Source organism: Echiichthys vipera (assembly GCF_963691815.1).
Source record: "Echiichthys vipera genome assembly, chromosome: 19".
Classification (NCBI taxonomy): domain Eukaryota; kingdom Metazoa; phylum Chordata; class Actinopteri; order Perciformes; family Trachinidae; genus Echiichthys; species Echiichthys vipera.
In genome coordinates, this window is record NC_139844.1 from 11,047,091 (window position 1) to 11,074,173 (window position 27,083).

At 42.2% G+C, this 27,083-nt stretch overlaps 2 protein-coding genes across 3 annotated transcripts in view; both read right to left on the bottom strand.

Annotated features, from left to right (window-relative positions):
- Nucleotides 1–143: 143 nt before the first annotated feature.
- tcp1 (t-complex 1) lies at nt 144–5,435 on the bottom strand. Its single transcript, XM_083933483.1, has 12 exons — nt 5,319–5,435; nt 4,769–4,854; nt 3,853–3,981; nt 3,361–3,458; nt 3,141–3,251; nt 2,833–3,014; nt 2,416–2,542; nt 1,978–2,153; nt 1,718–1,841; nt 1,261–1,453; nt 974–1,137; nt 144–575 (listed from the first exon to the last, which is right to left on the bottom strand). Exons 1-12 carry the CDS (start codon nt 5,389–5,391, stop codon nt 362–364), a joined length of 1,677 nt encoding a protein of 558 aa, XP_083789609.1. The 5' UTR covers nt 5,392–5,435; the 3' UTR covers nt 144–361.
- Nucleotides 5,436–8,967: 3,532 nt separating this feature from the next.
- LOC310961817 (pleckstrin homology domain-containing family G member 1) overlaps nt 8,968–27,083 on the bottom strand; it is a 44,534-nt gene continuing 26,418 nt past the window's right edge. For both annotated transcript variants that reach the window (XM_083934058.1, XM_083934057.1), the window contains exons 4-17: nt 26,602–26,671; nt 21,129–21,175; nt 18,965–19,115; nt 18,225–18,356; nt 17,294–17,476; nt 17,087–17,182; nt 16,640–16,726; nt 16,168–16,201; nt 15,957–16,049; nt 15,801–15,862; nt 15,511–15,696; nt 15,283–15,402; nt 13,340–15,191; nt 8,968–11,984 (exon numbers count right to left, since the gene is read on the bottom strand). In XM_083934058.1, coding sequence (XP_083790184.1) covers nt 11,014–11,984; nt 13,340–15,191; nt 15,283–15,402; nt 15,511–15,696; nt 15,801–15,862; nt 15,957–16,049; nt 16,168–16,201; nt 16,640–16,726; nt 17,087–17,182; nt 17,294–17,476; nt 18,225–18,356; nt 18,965–19,115; nt 21,129–21,175; nt 26,602–26,671 — 4,084 coding nt within the window. In that variant the 3' untranslated portion in view covers nt 8,968–11,013. The remainder of the gene's footprint in view (nt 11,985–13,339; nt 15,192–15,282; nt 15,403–15,510; nt 15,697–15,800; nt 15,863–15,956; nt 16,050–16,167; nt 16,202–16,639; nt 16,727–17,086; nt 17,183–17,293; nt 17,477–18,224; nt 18,357–18,964; nt 19,116–21,128; nt 21,176–26,601; nt 26,672–27,083) is intronic.

The following is a 27,083-nucleotide window of genomic DNA, read 5'->3' on the forward strand; positions in this document are numbered from 1 at the left end:
GTACTTCCTGTACATAGCATGATGTTTGTCCCAATGTTTCCTGTAATGCAGCGGTTCCTATTTATCAATAAAAAACTATAAACCATAGTCAAACATTTTGAAACTCATTTATCAGCCTGCACAATAACAACAGCAAGTCGATCTGAATTAACAAATCAACGGCCATTTACAACCATTGGTGCTTTATTAAGTGTCCAAAAAAAAAAACGACAAATCACTTACAGTTCCTCTGGAAGCGTGAGCCCCGAGGGAGTGGGAGAACAGTAAACAGGCAAAGTGCACGGTCTACACTAGAGCGACAGCCATGAAGAGCTCCTTGCGTATAAATACAGATAAACACATCAGGACCGATGACAGCCTTTTAACCCTGCAGAGATCCAGACTGCACTGCATCCTGGTACGATTGCCCACCCTCCTTTGGCTCCGGGAACAGTTTGATGAGGTCGTCGATACGAAGGATGGTGATCGCAGCCTCTGTGGCAAACTTGAGGCTCTTTGTCTTAACCATGGTGGGCTCGTACACGCCAGCCTGACGGTTGTCTCTAGGCTTACCATTGACCAGGTCCAGACCAATCCTACAAGACAGAAAAGTGATGAAATACTGATTTTACAAATCACAAGTTCACCTAGCAGCTAAGAAAGTAAAACTTCTCTCCTCCAAGTTAAGTGCCTGCATTTTCTAGTTTCAAATGGGTGATGGCAAGAGGTTGTCGTTTGCAGCTTATTACCATTATTTACTTCATTTATTGATTTATTTTGTTCTGGTAGTGGGAAAATGTTCCACTTTTCCAGAGTCTATCTTCAAGCTGCTAATTTTGTCCAACCAACAGTTCGAAATCCAAAGATTTTCATTTTAAAACCACTTTTTTTAAAGCAGCTGTTAGAGGTGCAAGACTTAAAGTGTGTACAGTGTCACTTAACTAAATGGAAACGTATTACATTTTCATGACTGGTTCAAGAATGAAACACTCACCACTTGAGATTCTTGCGTTCAGGATTAACCTGAGCCTCATTGTGGAAGGCCCGAAGTTTGGCCACCAGATCAGTGGAGTCCTGTGCTGCATTTACAGCCAGCGTCTTGGGGATGATGAGGAGAGACCGAGCAAACTCAGCAATAGCCAGCTGCTCTCGGGAACCCTGAAGAAACATGGGATGAGTAACAAGCTCAGCATTGGGGAAACCATCATCTCTTCGAAGAGAAGAACCCCACCCCATATACCCAAGAGATGCGTGCTTTTAGAAACAAAAAGTTTTGCTCACCATGCTGGTCGCATAATTCTCAAGGTAGATTGACAGAGCTGCCTCCACGGCGCCACCTCCTGGCACTACAGACTTTGACTCCAGCACCCTCTTGACCACACAGAGCGCATCATGCAGCGAGCGCTCCATCTCGTCACACATGAAGTCATTGGCCCCGCGCAAAATGATGGATGCTGATGTGCGTGCTTTGGTACTGAGGGGAAAATTAGGCAATACAGTTAACATATGTCAGATTGTAGAAAATGTATATTTATGCAATTGTAGACAGACATAGGAGGGACATCTGCCTTGTAGATCATAATGAAAAAACAAAAACAAAACTGCAAATATCATGAGGCATAACTGAAAGCACAGAAATGTTCTGATCCTACAGTTGCTTCGACATAATGAATTTGCATTGTGTTAGGAGTACTTTAGTTATTATGTAATATAAAACTGTATACGTTGCAGTTCTTACTTCTTGACAAGGATGAGCTCGTCGTCACAGACACGTTCTTGCACAACTTCCTCAGCCTGGCCAAGCATAGTGGCCTCAAATGTTTCCTCTCCTTCCAGATTGGTCAGAGAAGGGCAGATGGTGGCTGAGAAAGGACAAAATAACAAAGTTAACATGATATGTATTAGTTTTAACCACTGAATACAAGGGCTTTACCAAAACAATAAAACATGTACACATGTTAATACCACAACACAAACTTCAGCGTACTCCCACCCTACCTCCTGTTGCCTTGGCAATGCGTTTGAGGTCCTTTTTGAGAACCCTTCTCACTGCCATGGCTCCTACATCCACAAAGTACTTGAGACACATGTCATCAATGCCACCGGTGGTCAGGATAACGGTAGCGCCTGCTGCCAAAATCTTTTGGATCCTCTCCTTGGTGATATCAGATTCCCTGGAGCAACGGAAACCAATATTGATTCAGTTTCAATAGTTGTATTTAGATAGAATACAATATTAATATAATACTAAATTGTCCAGCCCACAATACTGGTACAACAGCTCGGCGAAACTGCTGCTTTATATTGGGGCTGCTTATATTTTCTCCCACGCGTATCACTGTGTAAACTATTGATTCAGCATCACAGCAAATTTTAATGGGATGATTCTTAAGGACATGTTTGTGACAGTGCGAGGAGGTGAAAAACAGTATGTACCTTTGTCTGATCTGGTCAAGCTTCTCTGGGTCGTTGATAATGACTTGGACTCCCATCTTCATCTTAGTCTTCTGCAGGCTGAAGTCCAGGCAAGCAATCTTGGCGTTGACAACGCGCTTTACCATGGCTTTGGAAAAACACAAAACAGCATGTTGAATAGGGGAAATGCTTCACAACTCAATAGTATGAGGACAAAATAACATTAAAAAACATTTTACTTTGGGTTATTATTCCATTGTCTGGCTAGAAAAGTTTTGACGCAGTGAAACTACTGCATCCACATTCCTTTCAAAGCCAGTATACTGTCTCCCACGCGTATCACTGCTTACGCCATTAGGTGAGACATAGCAGCAAATTTAAATGGGAAGTGAATCAACCGCAATAGTAACGTGTGAGGCATAATGGCAACTAACATACCTTGTGATCCAACTGTGCAGTTCACTGCATAGCCATTAACCAAGAAGCTCTCTTTCTGGCTGCGGCCATGGGCTTTCAGCACATTGACAGAGTTGATGGGATATCTGGCTACCCCCTTACTGTCAACAAACTTCACAGCAAGGGCAGCATCCACCACCATGTTAGCGAAGAAATCTGAATCACTGAGGGCTCGGGGTTAAGGCAGACACAGGCTTTACAAACAAACACTGCCTGAAAAAAAAGAGCCAGTGGCTTTGTGGGTTTAATCAAAACAAAACATCATATGGACTGTGCATCAAAAAGGATACGTTCCAATGATTTTGGACGACATGGAGGTCTTGGCTGCATTTATTAAGCACTCTCTGCCCAGGTCATCTGTCCCGATAGTGAGATTCTCATTAATGTAGCGAACCGCTTCCCTGAAAGAAAATGATAAAGGCAGGTTAGCATGGCAAAACATCCGGACAGATCTGACCCAGCCATAATCAGTGTCTCTTGTGAACAGAGTACAGTATGTTAGCATCTCACTTGCAAGCCAGACGATATCCACTGATGACTGATGTGGGGTGGATCTTCTGCTTCACCAGCTCATCTGCACTCTTGAGCAATTCTGCGGCGAGAATTACCTAAAAGAATGCCACATGACATACATATGCACAAATTGACACTGGTTTCCTATTCCAAATGAGAATATTTCGTTACACCACAAATGAAGGAAAAAAGGTATGAGTTTCATATTGTACCATCATTTCATTAGGGGTGGCAGAAATGAGGCCGCTCAACCCCTTCAGACACAGAAGGACAATTTCTCTCTCCTGTTAGCATAGCCACACACCCGTATCAAAAGGCAGATGCACGGTACTATAACAGGACGTTACATTTCACTGTTTACAACAAACTTAACTCAGTATTACGTGTAAAGTTAGAATTTTGTTTATCAAGTACAGATCATTCTCCCTGAGAGAGTATTATGAGCCTCAGCTCGGACACCATGTCGGAGCAGCTGTTGACCCTACTCACCACGGACGTGGTCCCGTCTCCGACCTCCTTGTCCTGCAGGTCAGCCAGTTCACACAAGACCTTAGCAGCTGGGTGCTCCACTTCCAGCAGCTTCAGGATGGTTGCTCCATCGTTGGTGATGGTCACGTCCTGTCGTACAATAATCAAAGTCAGCTTTAGTGTCATGTATGGCATAAAAAGGAATGAAAAATGTTAATATTTATCAGTTAAACTTGGTCCGGGGGTCAGGGGCTTTTAGTGTTCTATGTGAGAGCTGCAATGAATACTTGTCTTATCGATTAATCAATCAACAGAAAAATAATCGGCAACAATTTAGATAATCGATTAATCATATTATGATGCAGAATATGCTATTTTGTTGTATATCATATTAAACTGAATATCTTTGGGTTTTGAATATAACAAGATTATTTACATCTGAAACTGGGATGACATTTTACACACCAAACGATTAATCTAAAAAAATAGCAGTCGATTATAAAAAAATAATCATCGGTTGCTGTCCTAATCTGTACAAAGTGGCTAGTGCCGTGTGTTAACTTGGGTGCATGCATCTATTATGAACATGTTCATGTTTCATAATTATAACTTTTAAACGTTTCTTCTTATATATTTGTGTTATCCTAGTTGCATGGATTTGAACATATTTAGTGTATTCTATGTGTATATTCTGTATCTTTCTGTAATTTTCTGCATCCCCAATTCATAAACACCAGGTCAAATTCCTAATATGTAGTGTGACAACATACTTGTCAATAAAGTTGATTCTGATATAGTTCTTGCAGCTAGTGCTGTGTGGCTGTTTGCAAGGGGTAAATTAGTGAATCTGGGAATGACAAGTTAGCAACTCAGATCACAATGTTTATCAAGTAAACAGACTGGTAAAGGCATAGGAATAGTGGACTGTGACACAGACCCCGATGTCATCCACCAGCATCTTGTCGAGGCCAACGGGTCCCAGGGAGCTCTTGACGATGTTTGCGATGGATGATGCGGCCATGACTGCAAAGACAAGAAGCAAGCTGCTAACTGGTGCATCCTTTAACACGTCTGAAGATAGTACCTCTTTCATTGGTATATATCCTGTCATTTTATTGAGTGGGGCTCACAGTAAAATAGCCACACCTTCAGACCATGACAGTGTTTTTCTAACCCATTAGCATAGCCTGTCCATTCATAGTGATGCGAATGGAAGGTACTGAAATGGGATAACGACTTCATAAACTATCGCATTTGGGTGTGTGGTGCGCATTTATATAGGAAGGGCAAAGGAAATAGCAGACTTTAGCAGAATTACACTGGAGAAGGAGCTTAAAGTTCACATAAAAGTTAGCTAGCGTTAGCATTAGCCACACGTGTGGTGTACATGCAGTAAATGAAATCACTTCTCCTGTCGACCATTCGTGACGCACAGAAAATACACGAAGCGTTTGTAAAACACTAGTTAAAAGAGCACCGTAACTCACCATTTTGAGTACGAACGGACTCGCCAGTCGTCCTCTGGCCGAGCACATTTAACGGACCATCTAATAGAGACATTTTGGACCACCACACAACCAAGAAGAAAGGAAGCGGCGCAGTGCACTATGGGTAAACCGGCATTAAGCAGAAGCTTCGAGAAGAAGAAAGATACAAAAAACAAAACGGAAATTACTCTTTAGGGGCCTTTAACTGTGTAAAATATCCCAATTTGTATTTGCAATGAAGTTTCACATTATATGCTTCCTTTTTCAAATTAGAAAATAACGCTTTGTCACGTAATTCTGACACACTACATTTCCCAGCATGCTCCTCGTTTTCTTATTCTTGCGACGATAGCTCGTTGGTGGCTGGCTGCACGAGCGCCTTCTGTTGTTGATTCTTGTTATCACAGAAATGTATGGTGACAAAATCCATGTTTCACAGTTTACCTTTAAAGGTTTTAGATCAGAGGTCTTAGCAGGGTGTCTTCAGAGGTACTGTCCGTTTGATCATTTTCCATTTTATTTTTCAAAAATGTATGTGAATATACACAAACGTGAATGCGATTTATTATTAGCAAAGATACATTTGTCAAAAGAAAGAAATACATTTAAACAACCTTGACGATTAGACTTACTGGCTTATAGGTAGTCACTAAGGTAGCAACTAAAGTAATCACTAAGGTAGTAACTAAAGTAGTCACTAAGGTAGTAACTAAAGTAATCACTAAGGTAGCAACTACGGTAGTAACTAAAGTAATCACTAGGGTAGTAACTAAGGTAGTAACTAAAGTAATCACTAAGGTAGCAACTAAGGTAGTAACTAAAGTAATCACTAAGGTAGTAACTAAAGTAGTAACTAAGGTAGTAACTAAAGTAGTAACTAAGGTAGTAACTAAAGTAATCATTAAGGTAGTTACTAAAGTAGTCACTAAAGTAGTCACTAGAGTAGTCACTAAAGTAGTCACTAAAGTAATCACTAAGGTAGTAACTAAAGTAGTCACTAAAGTAGTCACTAGAGTAATCACTAAGGTAGTAACTAAAGTAATCAATAAAGTAGTCACTAGAGTAATCACTAAGGTAGTAACTAAAGTAGTCACTAAAGTAGTCACTAGAGTAATCACTAAGGTAGTAACTAAAGTAATCACTAAAGTAGTGTAGCGTCCCGAAGTGTACAGGGCTTCTAAAGTCACTCTTTACTGCTGACAAGAACTCACGAACAGAATACTCTTTTGGAGCTGAGCAACACACTCCGTTTATAACTACCTTTTTTTTCCCCGCAAACACAACATCAACCACAACAAGCCCACTGTCACAGTAGCAACTAAGGTAATAACTAAGGTAGCCACTAAAGTAGTCACTAAAGTAGTCACTAAGGTAGTCACTAAAGTAGTCACTAAAGTAGTCACTAACATAGTCACTAAGGTAGCCACTAACATAGTCACTAAGGTAGCCACTAAAGTAGTCACTAAGGTAGCCACTAATGTAGTCACTAAAGTAGTCACTAAGGTAGTCACTAAGGTAGCCACTAAAGTAGTCACTAAGGTAGCCACTAATGTAGTCACTAAAGTAGTCACTAAGGTAGCCACTAAAGTAGTCACTAAAGTAGTCACTAAGGTAGTCACTAATGTAGTCACTAAAGTAGTCACTAACATAGTCACTAAGGTAGCCACTAACATAGTCACTAAGGTAGCCACTAAAGTAGTCACTAAGGTAGCCACTAATGTAGTCACTAACATAGTCACTAAGGTAGCCACTAAAGTAGTCACTAAGGTAGCCACTAATGTAGTCACTAACATAGTCACTAAGGTAGCCACTAAAGTAGTCACTAAGGTAGCCACTAATGTAGTCACTAACATAGTCACTATGGTAGCCACTAATGTAGTCACTAACATAGTCACTAAGGTAGCCACTAAAGTAGTCACTAAGGTAGCCACTAATGTAGTCACTAACATAGTCACTATGGTAGCCACTAATGTAGTCACTAACATAGTCACTATGGTAGCCACTAATGTAGTCACTAACATAGTCACTAAGGTAGCCACTAATATAGTCACTAAGGTAGCCACTAAAGTAGTCACTAAGGTAGCCACTAATGTAGTCACTAACATAGTCACTAAGGTAGTCACTAAAGTAGTCACTAATGTAGTCACTAAAGTAGTCACTAATGTAGTCACTAAAGTAGCCACTAACATAGTCACTAAGGTAGCCACTAATGTAGTCACTAAGGTAGCCACTAAAGTAGTCACTAATGTAGTCACTAAAGTAGCCACTAACATAGTCACTAAGGTAGTCACTAAAGTAGTCACTAAAGTAGCCACTAATGTAGCCATGCACAGATACAATTGAGCTTAATGATTTAATGTGCCTTGAAACCAAATGTAAATTAAACATAAACATATGATGTATAAATATATGAATATGTTTATAATGATCATTGTATTATCTTAGTATTGTATGCACCATTAAAAGCTGTGTGTAGGCTTTAGGCCGCCCTAGCTGTTAGGCCCAGTTTAATATGCAACTCAATTTAATACAGTATTTGTAGTAGGGGCTTCTACTTCATTGGTCTTTCAGCGAAAGGGTCCTAGGCCTAAAAAACGTTGAAGGCCTCTGATCTAGGATTGTTGATTGTGTTTTTTTGTTTGTTTTTTAAGTGTACTCCTTTTCCTTTCTTTCAATTTTATTTGATCTAGTCTCTGCTCTTCTTAATTTTTTTCTCCTTATACGATTCTTATTTGTCTTTCTGGACGAGTGTGTGATAATTTACCGACTTGCTCAGACTCCCTGTACTTGGGCAGCTCTATCTTTCTATTGATGCATGTGATTAGGTCCTGTTTGAGCATGTGTGTTTATTTCGGCGCTATGTTATGTATTAAATGAATAAAACATTTAATGTTCCCTCAGGGATCAATAAAGTATATCTTCTTCTTCTTCTAGTGTAATAACCAATCGCTCAAGCATTATGCTGATAAGTAGGAATGCGTGCTTGTTACAACTATACGTGTTCCCTGTCCTTTGCGGTTTACTCCCCTTTTGCCTCTCCTGAAACTCTACGCCTGGGAAAAAGGGCCTAGAAGCTCCTGTGGCAAGGGCAGAAGGGAGAGGCTCTGGTATTGGGTCTGCTGGTGTTGCTGTCTCACAGCCTTGGATTTTATATTGTTTCATTTACGCGTTTTTATGTTAAAATTTGAGTGTTTTAAAAGTGTTTTCTGTGGCTGTTTTGAGTTAGAGGTTATTAGCCCCATATGGCTGCCTAGGGGTGGGGTATAACAATATTTATATGGCATTCGGCATCATATATATATAATAAAACTGATAAATGATAATAAAAAAAACAATGACATGTGTTCTAAATGCTATTAAATAAATGGGGGATGCATTATGTTTATTCCCACTATGCACATTCTTTCACAAAATGTTTATCATCTCAAGTGTTGTCATATTTGAAGGCTGCTCTGCTTGTGTTAGACATCTTTAAAACATAAGCAATGAATACTTCCTCCTGATGAACATAATATCTGAATGATCGGCAGCTGTTCTGAGCAATATTCATATTTATTAAATGATAACCACAAAAATACAAATGGGTTTAATTTGAATTTATTACCTCCAATACATTGTTTTGTTGAGCAATGGCAACTAGGCAGTTAAAAAAAAATACAGTACACTTAACTTAAACATTAAAGCATTATGAAGCATACCTATGGCATACGAGAATAACTTTCCTAAAATGTACATCTTTACAAAGTGTTTACAAATAAAACGTTAAAAAAAAGACCGAAAAGTGCAAAAAATAGTCAATGAAGACAGACAATCCCCACCAGTGATAGAGGAACAAAAATGTACAATGAAAAAAAAAACATACTTCATATTCCTAAGTTGCTTTTGATGCATATGTTGTGATATGAACATTAGGCCATGATATTGTGCTTTTCAACTTTTCACGCTTGTTATGGTTTGGAAGTTATGCGTGATAGAAAACCTACATCTGAAAATATTCACAGTATTTGATTCAAATTTCGTCTGCACCCTCGAATCTGAATCAAACCATCTTTTAATAAATACTTTATTTTACAACTTGTCTGTGGCTTGAAGTGATAGAGATAAAGGCCAAAATACGAGGGCCAACTTTTCAAATAAATAGGAAACATTTTATGATTTCTTTTCCAAGGCCATGTGGCAAATAAATGCTTCAAGGGGAGAGAAAACAAACGTGCTGTATGAACCCAATTAAAGTGATCGCACTGTGACTTTCTTTCTGTGACTGTGGATGCAATATCAGTAGTGTGACAGTTGGGAGTGTCCCATAACGTAAACAAAGTAAACAGACTATCCGTTTGAAAAAAACAACAGAACACACCATACAGTACTGTAGTCTTTTAACTATCTCTCCTTATTGTTCTCCTTCGTGGTCCCTTTTAAAAACAAAGTATAGATAGAAAAACATCCACTTGTTGAGATGCATTTCACCACATGATGGATGCTTCCAGACCACACCGCGTTAAAACATCTCTGATTTACTCACAGATTCAAAATAAATATGAAGCCCTACAGTTTCTTATAGATGATCTAAATTACCAGCATCTTCTCTTGGTTTTAAAGCGTGATACCCTACTGATGACAAAGGTGGCAGGTAGTTTGAAAAACAATACCTTCAAATAGACTTAAAAGGTCGAAGTCTACCTATACTTATCCTATTGGATGAGATCAACATGTTTTTCTTTACAGCTGCGTCCTTTTTGTTACGGTTACTGCTAAAAGCTGTTAAATGTGACAATCTAGCCTGAGAAGCAAATTTGAAAAAGCTGCTTGTTCAGAACAGTTTGATCGTGTGAGCACAATTAAAAACACTAGCCACTCTGGTGCACCGCTCCTACACGGGTTAAGATTAACTAGTGCTGAAAATGCAGTTAAAATAACCTTAACAGCAAATTAAAAGAAAGAGTTTGAAGAGACAAGATCAAAGTTTTTATGCCTGTATGGAAACTCTGAGAGGCAAGCAAGATTTTCTTTTTCCTTTTTTTTTTTCTTTTTTTTGCCAGAATCATTTTTCTAAGTGTTACGTTTGTTTATTTGTTTGCTTGTTTTGGGAGGAGAATGAAAAATGATCCTGCCCAAATTCTTTTTTAATATAATAATCTTGCTTGCCTCTCCGGGCTTCCGTATATTTGATACGTTGGGCACTGACAAGATTGTATTTCTTCCAATCTGCAACATATCCTGAACCACTGTAACTGTACAACAGTTTATTGGCACTAAGTTCTCCAGCAGAACCAATTCAAATATCTCTACAAGGCTCATGAGTCAAGCAATTAGTGCGTTTGAACTCCTTTGAATATTAAAACCCATTCAGTCACACTGAATGCCTTTACAAGCAACCAAGAACGTTTTTGCTTTGACCACTGACGCCTCACCCCCAGATCTGTTTGAAACATACTCAAGAAGACTGTTACAGCCTGGAAGTGCTAAGGCGACTCATGCAGGCTTCTGACTATGAATAGTAACCTATCATGTATTTTACATGAAAGCCCTGTAACAGAAGGTTTCACACAAGTTGTCTGATCTATGTTAAGAGAGGTTGTATACTTGTGGACTATGATGTTGAATGATGGAGGGCATTCAAGGCAAAGCAGCAGTGTCCCTTTGTTGCTATATGCTGTATGTGTATATATATTTGGCTTTTATTCATCCTGTAGATTCAGGCGAAGCTACTGGAGCTCAGACACTGAAACTTCTCCCTCAGAGACTGGACGATTTTGGGTTGGCTCTGCTGCGGCTCGCTCCACAGGTACTTCTCCAGATGCTCGCGGTCCAGAGATCTCAACGGGTCGCAGGAGTGCCCCGGTGTGCATGGCAGACTCTGGGAGTGGACAAGACCCCGGTTCTGATTAAGGACTGCCGTGCTGCAGTTTTGCCGTGCCAGCCTGTCCTGCTCCTGTTCACTCTCATCCTCTGAGCGGATCTCTACATAGTCATCATCATCTTCCCCATCGTCCTTAAAATTAGCCATGTAGTTCTGGGTGGCCGTAAGTATGCTCAGTGCAGAAGCCCGGTTCAGGACCACCACCTGTTGACCGTCGTGTAAAGTGAGGTCTGACTGTCCATAGGTAGAGCGTTCTGGGAGGCTACTCTGGCGACCGGCACGACCCAGACTTGGGCCACGGAGTCTGTCTGTGGGTCCGTTACATTTAAGTCCAGACAGGCTCTTCTCCTGGCTGCTCAGAGAGCCCAGTGACTGACAGTGACTGGATGTCGAAGACTTTGAGGAGGGCAAAGACGGAGCATTAAAGGAAGTATGTCTCTTAATGGAACTGTACACGTGCTCCTCTTTTTCGCTCGGTGCCGACATGCATGAGCTCCATCTCTGGGACGGTGGTGTGGTAGGCGAGGAAGGGGAGGTCTTAAGAGAAGGGATGGAGCAGGCGGAGGTAAGTCTGTGCTGCGGGGTAGAAGACGCTCGAGCACTGTCCAACTCGTTGGACGAGTAGACGAAGCTGGACAGCTCTCCGTTGCTGTACGTGGAGTGGAGCCAGTCCTCCTCTAGGGAGGTCTCGGGCATGGACGGAGAAGACGGCAGCCCTGGATGGGTGTGATGTGGGCCAGCTGGACCGGCAGAATCCTTAAACATTACCTGGTCATAGAGCTGGGAGTATTCTGCTATCCTTGCACCTGAAGAGGGAAAACAAAGGATGTAAAAGTGGGAGTGGGTTATATTTGTATTTTATTATATTATATATATATATTTAAGCCTAAGATGTTTATAAGCCCAAAAGGAAAGATGGTTTATGATTTTCTCTACTTATAGTTAAGACAAAGTGAAGGGAGGTATATGCAGTAGCATATATGCAATGTCTTGATTGACAGCTGTGATCAACTGGCTAGACGCTAGATGACGTGCCTCCACCGCCCGATCTCTATTGCGCAAACTGCGGTTGCAAAATTACAACATGGCGGCGCCAGTATCCGGGATATTTTGGCTTCACTTTTGTATAGTGGGAGGAAGTGGAAACCATCTTTAAATACATTCTATGTTCTGCACCGCTACTGTAGCCGGGGAACGACTGTAACGGCACTTTCTACCTAAATATAGTATAGTTGTGACATCACAACCTAACAGAAGTCCACAGTTTCTGAATACGGGCTATGTGCATTTCTTTGTGGTTTGAGCATTTGAATATGTTCACAGTATTTATATACAGGGTTCCTACACATTTCCCATTTAAAAATTCCAGACTTTTCCAGACTCAAATTTCCAGACTTCTCGGAGGATTTTGCAGTCAATATTAAAAATCTCAATACCAATTGTTGGATGGTTATGTAAATAAATGGTTTTAAAATCCAACTTTTAACAAGTATGTTAAATTCTGAAATGTATGCCATTATGTTGCCAAGCATTTTAACATACGTATCGTAGCTCATATAAGTGAACGATCTCCAAACCGAAACATGATCAATGAACATCATTTTATTCAAGCTAAATGCTAAAAGAGTGCAATAAATAACTTAATAACTCATCAGGCCTACTTGTGGTTGATGGGTCAGTTGTTTTTTTTCTTCGCTGACGCTGACGCTGGCCAGTGCTAGATGCTTTGATGAGACGACAGTGCGTTTAGCCCTGCATATGGCTTTCAATTGCTGCCAGCTTGATTTGTTTCATGTCATCTACAGGTAGGCTGTGTTGCATTAGTAAGCTTGTTTTGATTTGTATATATTAATATATCTAATTTAAGAAAGTGAAATAATAGTCTGGAAACAACACAAACATTTTTCCATACTCTTTCCCTTTTTCCTTACTTATCCAGACCTGGAAATTACTCAAATTAAATTCCATTATTCTCCGTACTGCGTAGGAACCCTGTATATAGCATCTCAGCCTTCTTTATATTAAATAAATAAAAAAGACATGTAAATCTCAATTTTTACAATATGGGACCTTTAAATTGCAGATTGGTACTCAGTATTGGCAGATTCCCTGAGTTTTGATATGATAAGGTTTAGGTTTAGAGTTACAGGTTTTGTGTTACCTATGGCAGTGCCGCCTTGTTTCTTTTCTTCCAAGATGGCTGCCAGGTCTTTCTGCTTCTTTTCAACTCTGACCCGACCACAAGCATCTCCAGGGTCCATGCTCCTCATGCGCAGCAGCTGGTTGGCTTTCTTGATCTTCTGGCTGTACTGCCGTGCCATCAGGAACACCCGGTTCTTCGATTTATCCAGTTCCAAATCTACAGACTCGCCCAGCAGGAGAGAGGAGGAGGCCAGGGGTGAGTCCAGGACTGCAAGCTCCCCTGGAAACAAGCTATGAAGGTCCTTGAGGGGTATATCCTTCTGAGGGGTGTTTCGGTGAGGAAGCTCCACCAGGTCGTCGTCCTCTAGGCGAAAGCTGCCGCTGCTGAGGCGAGCCAGTCTGTTACGGATGCTCTTCACTGTGCCTGGGAGAGGCTCTGGGGTGACAGGAAGGGGGCGTGATGTTAGAGCATGGCTATGGCTTTCATCTGCAGCAGTGTCTTCACTTTGAAGTTCAGGGAGGTTGATGACTGGGATGGTGAATGACAGCGTGGAGGTGACAGGTGGGGGTTTAGGCTGATGTGTTGGGGGACTCTTTGTTGGAAGGCCGGCTGCTTCAGGACTAATAACAAGAGGGCTCTTTGTAGGGCTGCTTCTGATTAAGGACACCTTCTTTGGCGACTCACTGGCACTGACAGGGAAGGCAGCAGGGAGTCTATCAGCTTTCTTCTCATTGTTTTTGATGTAGTTTTCCAGATCGTTCCAGATCTCATCAACTTGCTCTGACATCTTATCCCCTTTCTGTGAGCGCTGAGAGAAAGTCTCAGAGGCAGAAGAGGAGGAATAATCAGGTTCAGAGGAACCAGGGACAGTGTGGGAGGTATCTGGTCCTTCATCCTCTCCAAAGTGCAGGCTCTCCTCTGATACAAACCCTCCAAGGCTTTCAGTCAGGTCTTGTTCATAGGCCAGCAGACTGTCCCTCTCTTGTTTTAGTTTGCTGCATTCAATCATTCCTTTAAGCTCCATTGATGGGGGCTCCCTGAAGCAGATGGTGTCGTAGATGCTCTCCTCTACTATCTTGAGCTCACATGGCCCAAATGGCCTCCCCTCCTGTGCGGTGGACTGATTGCTATCAGAGGAAATGTCTCGTTCGATTATAGGCTCTGTGACCACAGGAGCCTCTGGAGCATTTAGTACGTTTGCTGCCTGGCCCTGGGAACCCTGTGCATCTGTAGAAGTGTTGTTCCGTGACTGGCTTTCCTCAGGGTCTCTTCTAACTAGGCCCATGCTCTTCAGGTCCTCATAGCTGATGTTGTCATACACATTTTCAATATCGTCTATTGTCAGCTGCTCGGCTGAGGATGATCCAGATATGTCATTGCTGGAGGATTCGGTGTGAATCACTTCCAAGTTGCTGGGACCCGTCTGGTCATCATCAGGACTCTGTCGTGCCTCAGTAGCCTTCTCCCCTGCGCTGCTTGCCCTCCGCAGGACTCTGCTCCCATCGGGCGGAGGGTCAATCTGCACAGTGGGCACCTGTTCCACGTGCCAGCTGCAGGGCCGAGCTGTCTTGGGCGAAGAGGTGGCCTCTGACCTCACCAAGGGCGCCTCGGGTTCTGGTCCGCTTTGCTCTGTGGGGACAAACATCTGGTAGATGTCCTCGTCCTCGTCATCAGGCTGCATGGTTCGCTGGCGGGTGGGGAACATGGCCCTGCGAGCACGGTGGTCTGCCCAGATGTTCCTCACAGAATGGTCACTTTCTGTGACTACTACAGAGGGAACGGGGCTGTCTGGAGGCTCCTCCGTCACGTTAGGTGTCCTGAGAAGCGGCGGGTGGTGACTTCCTTCCCTCACTAGGGATTCTCTGGCTCTCTGCGGGAGAGGAAAGTTGTTGTTTTATACTTAGTTAAGGCAGCCTAAAAACATCAGGATAGAAGTAGATTTGTGTATTTGTGATTAATACCTGTAGGTCTGAAGTGCTCATGTTGAAGGCTTTCCACTGTTCTATACTGTCGACAGATGCCTGAGGGTTCAGCCTCTTCCTACTGCTTTTGCCGGGGACTCGCAGCCGCTTTCCGCCTCCCTGAATGCAGAGATTTCAGCATTAACAACATGTTTGTAGGACTAGAGATGACAGTGGAGTTCTACAAGTGAATAATGAACATCACTTGTTGAGCAGCTTTAAACTCACCAGGTCACTGTCATCTTCATCATCAGCATCTTGCTGATGTGGCTCTTCTTCTCTGTCACTGTGGTCATAGCGATCACCGGGGTCCAGGGACTCCTGTGATTGGTTGATGAGACTGCGGCTGCGACCAATGGTGCCCAAAGCCAGCTGGGACATTGGCGAGAGCAGGGTGGCACCCAGACTTATTCGCTGGAGGGGAGAATGTTTTTTTCAGGAGTTTGATTTAACAACTTTACTGTGAGCGTGAGTACTTATGAGCCTAAAACTGTTCATCATCTCTGGCTTTCACTCACCTTTTCACCTTCTGTGTTGGCAGCATTCTGCTTGGCGTTCTTCAATAATTTGGAAAAAGGTTCTGGAAAGTCAAACAAAACATTTATGAATTCTTTAAGTTCAGCGTTGCAAGGTGTGACACTTTTTAAATACAGTATATATTTTAAATGTCTTACCTTTTCTGCGCCCTCTACGAGGGGTTGGACCCTCCTTGGTCTGAGGGGAATTCTTCTTGTCTCCATCTGGGGTGTAATGAAACCCTGGATGATCTAGAGAAAGAAAAACATGTTTAATATGAATGAAATATGGCTAAAGATGTGGCAAAAACATGAAATATGTTGTAAAATATGGGTTTGTTAAATTATAATTATATAAATTGGCACTTACGCATTGCATCCATCTCCAAAATGGCTTGTTTAGCCTATAATTAAAGTAATAAAAAGGGTGAGTTAAGTGGTTCAGATTATGGATGAACATAAACTTTGACACTTGGTGGCGCCACATCACAGTTCTCTCAACAATTATACCCAAGTTTGACACTTAACAAGCATCCCTTTATATAGTCACAGTGACCTTTCACAGTGACTTTCACCCCTGGAGAGGAATCGCCAGTTTCCACTTCCACATGGCCAAAAGATGAAGAGACAGAAAAGTGATTGTGGTTGAAAGAAAATAAATTAGAAGAAGAAATTGGAGCACATAAAAGGAAAGAGGGGAGAAAAAGCAGGGGGAAAGAAAGATGAGTTGAAGGAGAAAGGAAAGGGGGAGTGGCACTTCCAATACATCCCACTCAAAGTTTGTATTTACACCATGTGTGAAACAACAGAGAGGGAGCTGTCAGGAGCCGAGCTGCTCTCACCTTGGCGGGGATTTTGGCCGGATGGTTTTCAAGTATGAGTCTCTTGAGGTGTAAGATCCACATGCGCTTGTCTTGCTGTGATTTAGCCTGAGGGCAGAGCGCGAAACATCAGAGGGAAGATCATTCAAAAGGCAGCCGAGAGGGTTGGGAATGAACCCTTAAAAAAATTGGAACATGGCTTTCTTGCAGCACACAGATTATCTTTTATTTTTCAACGCTTGTCCAAAACACAGTGGTTAGGTAACAACAATGGCTGTCATTAGCCTCTAAACACTCAACATGTCTGAGCAACTCAGTGAGGTGAGCCTGGACACCTGCAAATAATCTTCATGCTTTCAGATTGCACTCTTGCTCAACACTGCTGGTAGCTGCGCAGTTCAAACGAAACATGTAATTGCAGTTACACTTTTGTTATGATGTGTGCTCTCTTATGCAATGCTGCTGTACCTGGACTGTGTGCTGAAGTTTGGGATTCTTGTAGTGAAACACACTGAAACTCAGTGGTTCTTTAGGAATAACTTCCACCAGCATCAGGTTACAGCACTGCAGAACAGACAGGAGGAAGTGTGTGTTAAAAGTACTGAGCAGGAACATTTTTTTTTTGATTTTTTTTGTCTCTTTGGGACATGTCATGCTTCGAGTAGCATGACTGACCAGTATGTGAGCCTTGTACGTGTAGGTTTCTTCTCGTTTCTTGGTAATGAGCAGAAGCTTGTCAAACAGGAAGAGAGTTCTCTCATTTTTGGCACGCTGCAGACGAAACGTTCCTTCCAGAACCAACTCTCCGTAGCCGATCAGATCAGGGCCCTTCCAGTTGGTGAGCAGGCTCTGGATTTCCTGCAGAAAGCACAGACATAAAGAGAGAGAGAGGGGAATCATGTGATTATAAAAAAACAGACTGTGGAAAAATTAACATTCGACATACCACACATATAAAAAAAAAGAACAAAATAATTTGAAAACGATCATGAAGAGGACAAAACAACAAAACCCAAAATTTCTAACCCGCTTCCACAACACATTCCTGCATTCATATAACCCTTCTGGCTCACAGCTGATAAAAGCAACAAGCTTCTCTTTTTATGTGTCCTCCTTATGCAAGGCCATCATTAGCCCAGTGGAAAACGCAGCGTCTTACGTAAGACGTGGGGAGGATCAGAGCCTTGGCAAACTTAGCAAAGCTAGACTTCACATAACTGTTCTGCAGAACAATAAAATAATTGGCTTCTTGAAAAGACTAGAAGTCACCGCATCTGTTTTGGTTATGGGAATAATGAAAGATGAGGAAAGTGTGCAGAATACATCATTGAGGAGATCACACGCTAAACGTTTAATGGATTTAGGAGAAGTTGTGAGCAAGTGGGACAACACCTGTTCGTACAGTGACAGTCTCAAGTTGACTGAAATATTTTGCATCTTTCTCATTTTTACCTGTTTTCCTGTGTGTGCGTGTGTGCGTGTGTGTGTGTGTGTGTGTGTGTGTGTGTGTGTGTGTGTGTGTGTGTGTGTGTGTGTGTGTGTGTCATCAAGGCAAAATGTGTCATCCCATGCTGGTCTCTTGTGTGTTTTTGTGCCTGTGTCGTACCTGCAGCCTAACAGCGTGCTCGTGTTTCCTCTTCATGTCGTTGATGTGCCAGGCCACTCTCTGCATGGTGTCTATGGCTTCCTGCACAATCTCATAGGTCTCTGTGTCCTTCTCCATGTGGTTGGCTATCTCCTGCACGGGTGACACACACGTCACATCAGAGGGTTATGATTAGATTATGTTGACTATCGGAGGTAATGTGTAATATGATGCTTTATTAGCCACGGGGTCATAGATCTGACTTGGACTGACCCATTTAACACACACACACACACACACACACACACACACACACACACACACACACACACACACACACACACACACACACACACACACACACACACACACACACACACACACACACACACACACACACACACACACACACACACACACACACACACACACACACACACACACACACACACACACACACACACACACACACACACACACACACATAAATGCACCCTTATGGAAGGTGTACATACACAGGAACATACATGGAGAGCACCATATGTCTAAACATTTGGCTTGTTTGGCTTTGGCTTGGATTGTCACTGGGAGTCAGAAATGCTGATATTCCACCGTATTCATCTATTTGTATAGGTGCAGTAAAAAACATTAGTGTGTCCTGGACTTACAAGTGTGTGCCTGTGCCTGCATGTCTGTGGGTAAAGAGTAATTGTTTGCGCGTAAGTGTGTTGTTGTGGGAGACAGACGACAGTCAGACATACGTGGAGCAGTAGGTGGTACTTGAGGATCCTCTGCACTGGCTTGAGCAGGTAGGAGCCCAGGGGCAAGGAGTGCCTTAGAGATTCCTGGCGCTCGCGGAGAAACTTGGCCAACGCCTTGTTCCTCATGCACTCTGTTAGCACAGCCACCGACCTGTGGAGACAAAACACAGCGAATAAGATATCAGGGAGGTGCAGTAAACCGTAATTTGACAGTGATGATGAGTTAGAGATGTAATGTATGTCCTGACAGACAATTAGAAAACAAGGCAAAGACAGAAAGGTTGTAGCATGGTGTGTGAAAGTGTGAAGACATTAACACTGTGCATGCATATACAGTCAGGCTCGCTAGTTCAAAAGTCAAATCACCACAGGAATTTAAATTAAAGGATAGGTTCATATTTTTTTCAAGTTTGCCTTAAAACAATACTCACATATGTACAGTGAAAGTGTTTTGCTTGCTATAATCTGCCCTCCTGTTCATACAGATCCTTTAAGATCCCTTATTTACTTTGTATATATTGTTTATACTGATTGTATTGTGTGGAATGACTGAATAAAAATACTACGACTATTGTTTTAAAACAGGCGTGAAAAATAGTGAACCTGTCTTTCATTGTTCAATGCATCGAACTGGGTAGGTGTTTGTTGGGTGGGTTACATCAGATGCAACTCTTCACACATGTAAAACAATAAAAAATGTATTCATTTTTAATTTCCGTTTGCTTACATTATTTTATGCCATTGAAGGTGATAAATAATGTGAATAAAGGTGAGAATAATGGTGATAGTAAATTAACGTCCAGGTTTATTTCAGCCTCAGATCTCAATCTCAAATTGCATTTGATGCTTTTATGGTTTTCAAGGGCAGGATGAATTGATTTTTGATACATATTCCACTAACACAGCAGCTCTGTACAACCCTTGAAGACCTGGATTTACTGATGAATCTGTGTGTGTGTGTGTGTGTGTGTGTGTGCGTGCGCACGTACATACGTATGCACAGTGGAAAAAGACAGAGAAAGACAGTTGTGAATTGCTCAAAACCTTCTTTCTGTGTCTTTCTGTGTGTGCACGTGTTCATGCATGCGCATGCATACACATGCATGTCTGCATGTCTAAATTCCAGTGAAGCTCCACACAGGCCTCACATTGTTCTGGAGGAAACCCGACCTTAGAGCGCAGCATGACCATGATACATCTGCAGCCTGTGTGTGTGTTTGTGTGTGTGTGAGCGTCTACCATGACTGTGTGTATATCTGTCGTGTGTGACCTTGGTTGGGGTCACCAGCTGTGGTGTGGATGTGGGAGAAGGTCTATCTCAAACAGCTGACAATAGCCCCTTCTCACGCACGCACGCGCACACACACACACACACACACACACACACACACACACACACACACACACACACACACACACACACACACACACACACACACACACACACACACACACACACACACACACACACACACACACACACACACACACACACACACACACACACACACACACACACACACACACACACACACACACACACACACACACACACACACACACACAGTCATCATTAGCTTGTAAATAGTTTCTTCCCCCACGTGCCTTTCTTATCATACACCGTGGTAGAAAAATGGTAGCCAGAGGAGTAGGTGTGTTCAGTGGGTGCAGTTTATCTTTGGCATGAAGAAGAGCTTCACGTTTCACACACAATATACACACTGACACAAAACAAACTCCACATTAGTCCTCCCAACGGACCACACTCACACAAAGCTTACTAAAACATTAACAGCGTTAGGTATGATAAGGTGACAACTATTATACCCCATCTGTCAGTGTGAGCTGTAACTCTGTCAATAGGCAGCGAATAAAAGAATGGAGGGAAGAAAATGGGGCATGAAGAAGGGAGGGAGGGAGACCCTGAGGCACAACTGAAGGTAGACACTTTGACTCCTGCTGAGGGGACTTCTATGGAGCGTGTCAGCTCGTCAGGGAGGGGGACACGGTAATGCATTGAACGACGTACACAATGGAGCTACGTGAGACGCTGGGAAGATGAAATGTGGAGGTGAGATCAAGATAGGATGACAACAAGAAGATGGGTTTTGTACAGTAGACAGTTGATAAGAACACACACACACACACACACACTTTGTCTTACCGTGGGTAGTTGGTGCAGTACTGAGTATAAATGTGGAATTCTTCACTCTGTAAAACACAAGAACACAAGTGGTTGATGCATTTAAGTAACAGGAAATAACTGAAGAGTTACAAGAGTAAGCTCACATCACAGTCACAATGTTAGCAGGTATAATGCTCCTTATGTTCACCATCATAAAGGCACGGTCACTGACCAGGCGAGTGACCATCACCTGAGGAGGCGGAACCAGCTGGTTAGACACAGCATCAATCAACGTCTTCTCTCATCTTGGCTTACTGGGAAAACTACTGCCAAGCAGGCTCAACCACGCACACCGCCTTGCTATTAGTTGAGGCTGAAACTTCTAGGGTCAAAGTTCACCAAAGCGGAAGTTGGATTTGTTTTGCCACCAGAAGCAAATGTTTAATTCGCCCTTTCACTCATGTAGAATGGAAATGAATAGGAGGTGGATGTTGATTTTGCGCATGTGTGGCCCTGCCTTAAAATGAGAAGGCATTGCTGACTGCATTTTGTTGTGGTTTGGTGTTTTTTGGTTCAGCATAATTAGAGCATGAAATGGATTAAAGGCCCATGAAGCAACAAATACTTTGAGCACTCCATCGTGAGCTTTTTCGGTCGGGGAACCTCGACTCCTAAACAACCTGGTGAGCAAATATTTGTGAAATCATAAAATATTTATCATAAGGTTTTTGTTAAAAACAAATACATAACTTTTTTATTTTGGTAATTTGCATGCGTGCGTATATTTGTATATGTATACATGTAGTACTTGTATGTATGAACTGATCAAATGTTTTCATGGTTTATAATTCTTATGCGTTTGTGTATATTTGTCTTGTAAAGCACTAATTTCTGTTTTTGATAAGTGCTTTATTAATAAACATTATTATTATCATTATTGTTGCTGATCATGTATTTTAAAAAAATGTTTTCTTTCTTATTATTCCAGACTGCCTTTGGTTTCTGTTCATTTCATCAGTGGACTATCTACAGTTGCTTTGTAGCACTGTTTAATTGCAGATTGATTTATAAAGTCAAATATGTTTCCTCATAACAATAACGCTCATTCGACCATCCTAACGCACAGTTGATGGTCACAAAGCTGGATTGCAACTGAAGCATCTGCTCATAAATCCTCAAATCATAGGGGGATGATTTAAACACAAGGGGTGCCCGGAGCAAGAAAATTTGTTTTAAATTTCTAAAAACACAGCAACAACAGTTTGCAAAAGTGGTTAATAAAAAGCATACCTGCCTTGTCATACATGCAATACCACTGGTACTGAACGATGCTTTGAGGGTAAAGATGTATGACCCTGTTTTGCTTCATCACTGGTTGCACTGTATCTGCAGTGGTCCGATGCTGTTGTGATGGCTGCCCTGGTTGTTTCATGTTTAGGGCTCTACACACTCAAGAGTCCGCAGACAAGGCTTCCTCTCTCCTCCGTACTAATTGAAAGTCAACCCTGTAGCTTATTATTAGCCTGCGTCCTCGCCTTTAAGTCTCTGTTGATCCCAACGGCCCTGAGCCCTCAGATGATATCCCCTCATACTCCATCGCTGCCCCTTTAATTGAGACCTTTCCCACCTTTCATGCCTCCCTGAGCATCAAAGACATCAGAGACGGCATGACTTATCAAAGCTTGAAGCTCTCAGCGACTTCCTCTGCTCTTCAACTCCATACTGCTCACTGTGTCATCACTTCATTGACCTTTTTTTGGATATTCTTCAATTTTTTTCTCTTTCATAATCATAACAATTAAAATTCCTTCTCTTTTCTTAAAGCCTTTTCTGTTCATCTCTCCCCCTCATCCTGCTCTCCTGGAGACCTGGAGATGAACCCCTTTGTGTTGGATAACGTGAGAGTCTAATTGAACTCTATTTGTGTCCATAAACACTTGGGGGTCGCAGGATGTGCACAGTCATCAGGAAGCGACATCATAAACACACGGGGCAGATGACAGAGGTTGTCCTGGTTCATAATGCACACACACATGCACACACACACGCGCACACACACACACACACACACACACACACACACACACACACACACACACACATGAACACACGCACATTTCTCAACATGCGATTCTTGCTGTAGGGAAATATACATTCCTATTCAAGTCACAGTGAACAATTCAAGCCACCTACACAAACAGAGTGAATCCCATCAAAATATACCAAGCATAACACACACGCACGCATTTGCACACACACAAACTCATGATTTGTTAGCCTGAGGTGCTCCATGGGAACCGTCCTAAATTGAAGAGCAGAGCTCTCCTCCTCGTCTCCAGCAGTCTGCCGCCACAGACCAGGCCTAAACACAACCAGATGTGCCACCATCGATTTCTGACGACACACACCGACACACACTCCTAATACACACTCTTAATATCCCTCTGGACCGGGGACACAACACCGCAAGATACATAAATGCTCATATGGAGTACAAATTTGTGCAGAGCATGCATGTCTGCACACACAGACTTTGTCATTAAAGCGAACATGTCTGCACACACTCTTTGAACCAGCAGACCCTGAAATAGCTCAGATGTATAATATACTTCCCCTTTAGAAATATATACAATCTATGCTCAATCGTATAATCATCATATCCAAATGGGCCGCATTTGTGAGGGTTTTGGCTCCTATACATGATGAAAAATATCCCTTTCCACAGTAACAAGATACAAATTATATAGAAAGATTCTTACTGTTTTAAGCAGTGGCTCCAAATCACTATTTTGTGTACAAGTAAAGGTTGACTTGTATCAGCACCCACTGATCGTTTTTAGCGGCCAAGTTATACAACAACAAAAAATGATTGATTGAAAATGATGATCGAATTGATTTGCCAGGACTGCTCACAGTGAGTCATCAGCTGAGCACCCAACACAACAGGGGGGCGAAGAATATAAAGCTTAAGATCTTGTCGTAATTGTGCTCTCTGTGCTTCAGTCAGCATGTAGAAACCCATAAAATGCATTAAAGGCTTACTCATCACATTGCACAGTTAGGATTTAGTGGAACACAGAGGAACATGAGGAGAGATAGCCAATTATCTGAGAGAGAGGCGGAGATTTACAACTAGAGCTGTCTCTTCTTCAAACACTGTGCTGACTTGTGATTGTTGGCTGCTCAGACTCGAGTAGTATTAGTATTAGTAAGTATTAGCTGCGAGTGTTTGTTTGTGTGTGTGTGTGTGTGTGTGTGTGTGTGTGTGTGTGTGTGTGTGTGTGTGTGTGCATGCTCATTTCATAGCAGATAGTGAAAGAGAGGGTTTGTGGTTTTTCTGGGTCTAAGCAACCGTGACTAACCATTAGCAATACAAAAGAACTCTGGTTACAACCTGTTAACCAGAATTCAGGCTGTAAAATGTTGAACACACACTCACACACACACAAACACACACGTATCAATGTAAAGGGGGCGTAATGGTCAGTGGTGACATATATTTCCAGGCAGAGGTCCGGCTGCAGACCAAACATTCAACAACTGTATTAAACCTTTTACTGACAAATCCACAAAGGCCTAAAGGCCGCTTTCTTCATCATCATCATCCTGTATGTTCGTCTCAACTGTTTCAGACAATCTTCCTCAGCAGGTGAAGCTTGCCCAGCTGCATGTCTAGATTTCCATGTTTTTCTCAGTATTTAAATAACTTGTTTTGCTTTTTTCAAGGTCAAAAATGTACTTTAAACCTCAGTTTTTAAGCCAACACGGACGAGAAGTTTTTACTAAAGTGATCGGAAAACTTAAAATCCCATGAGAAATTGGCAAAACTACATCTGCAGAGGCTCCAGAGAGCTCCAGAGCTACTAAATGGACCTTGGGATGAGATTATTTTGCAAACTCTTTGCAAAGTCAAGAATAATCTTTCAATCTTAATGGAAACATGTTTTCATAAAGTAAACTTGGGGTTGTGTAAAAGTAGTTTGGTGAAAGTCTGTATGGACTATGTTAAATCTAATCCAATTCACTATTTTTGGGTTAAATTCTGCACGGCGTGAAGGCACCAAAACGGGTACTATAGCTGAACTGTATCCATGCATATTAACATTAACAGGTAGAAACGCAAAATAGGTGTGTGTGGAGCAAGTCAGGAGATCTTCTAGTAAAAAAATTGGAAATTTCTAAGAATTTTTAATGAACATCTGCATGAGAGGATATGATTTGGATTCAAGAGGTGGAGCATTGTTTTCGGCTGACTTTGACCCATTACATCCCCAGGCTATAAGGATGTTATGCTGGCTACAGAGCAGTCACCTACAGGTTGTCTGTATTATCTGAGAACAGTTCATCACACTGTAACATTAATCTGTCTGTAACAAGATGTCATCACGCTGGTTTGTTTATGATATCAGTTAATTATGCAGAGTGTTGCTGTGGGCTGCTATAATACTGCTTCGTCTAAACAACAGCTGCCGTATTTAGGGAGTCTGTGATGCTGACTGGGGCTTGCTGCTTTTATATATGGTCAGACAGTTGCTCTGTGGTACTGGGTGTAATTGCCATCGGCAGGGAAGGGAATGTAAAGCGTTTTAGAGGAAGTGCTGGAATGCAGCACATTATCATGAGACATAATCGTGCAGCCTTTTTTTTTTTAGGGCATGGACGGGGCGAAGAGCAAGAGGGAACAGTGATACTTTCACAAGAGTTGCTGAGTCTTCTTTTCGTGATGAAGCACTGCTATTATCCCCCTTCAGTAAAAAAAAAAAAGGTGATTATATATTTGGACGGTCCTTAAAATTCCTCTGGAGTTGTCCTTCCTCCCGGCCCTCACGTTGCACTTAAATCTCACATTCCAACCACCAAAGTAATGCTACTGGCTGCAATAAACTTAACTGACTTCATGCAGTGTGTCTTCACCTGATTTTTTAGGTCTTATCTCTTATGATAATGCATTACCTGCTCCTCATTTTCTGTCCTAAGTATTTCTGTTTGTGCATTTGTGGTTGTCTGAACCAGCTGTTTAGACAAGTTTCAACGAGCGGAGGAAAGGTGTGTATACAGACGGACGGACACACAGACAGTGGTGGAAGAAATACCAATACAACAATATAAAAATACTCCATGAAAAGAAAAAGTCATGCATTCAAAATCCTACTTAAGTAAAGGTACAAAAAAAAAAAGCAAAATGTACTTTTAAGTATCAAAAGTAAGAGTATTCAAATCTCACGGACCACAGCTTTAAATACATACTCAAATAAATGTATTTTCCACCACCGGAGACAGAGAGATAGATGGCGGGGTGTTGGAGTAGAAAGGGGGCAGGGGGGCTGCCGGCGGCCCGGTGGTTGGAGCGGTCGCCCCCATGTGGGGAGGCTAGGGGTCCTCAGCCCCGGCCTGCGGCCCTTTGCTGCATGTCTCCCCCTCTCTCGCTCACCCCATTTCCTCTCTGAGCTATATAGTAAAGGCTTGAAAACTGCCCAAAAAACTAGGGGTGTAGGGAGGGGACCATCTTTACCTTAGATACGAAGCACTCTGCGATGGCCACAGGGTCAGCGTTGCACTTCTCAAGATCATGAAGAAGATCCCTGAAAGAAACACAGAGTTCAAAGGAATCAGGATTTGATGTGAAAATGTGCACCATAACAACAAGAATATAAATGAGTCCCCCACGACTCATTGTTCCAAACAGGGTTTCAGGAGCAAACGTCAGCCTCGGTACAGAAATGAGGTCTCAGGGCACTCAGCTCTGAACAAATGAGAAACTTCCATGAATTCAAAACGGGCAGCTCCCGTGTGTAGCTGTGAATGTGTGTGTTAGTGTACACTGTGGTAAAAAAAACAAAAAAAGAAAAGTCCACCTTTTGAGTTATTGTTTCATAGCTGCAGCATGAGGTCATAGTGACCGCTTTAAACTGCTTTTATGCTTCCTTTTAATGGCCGGTTTGTCTGCGCTTGACAGCTGAGAAATGAATAGGTGCAGAGAAAGAGTGTGCATGT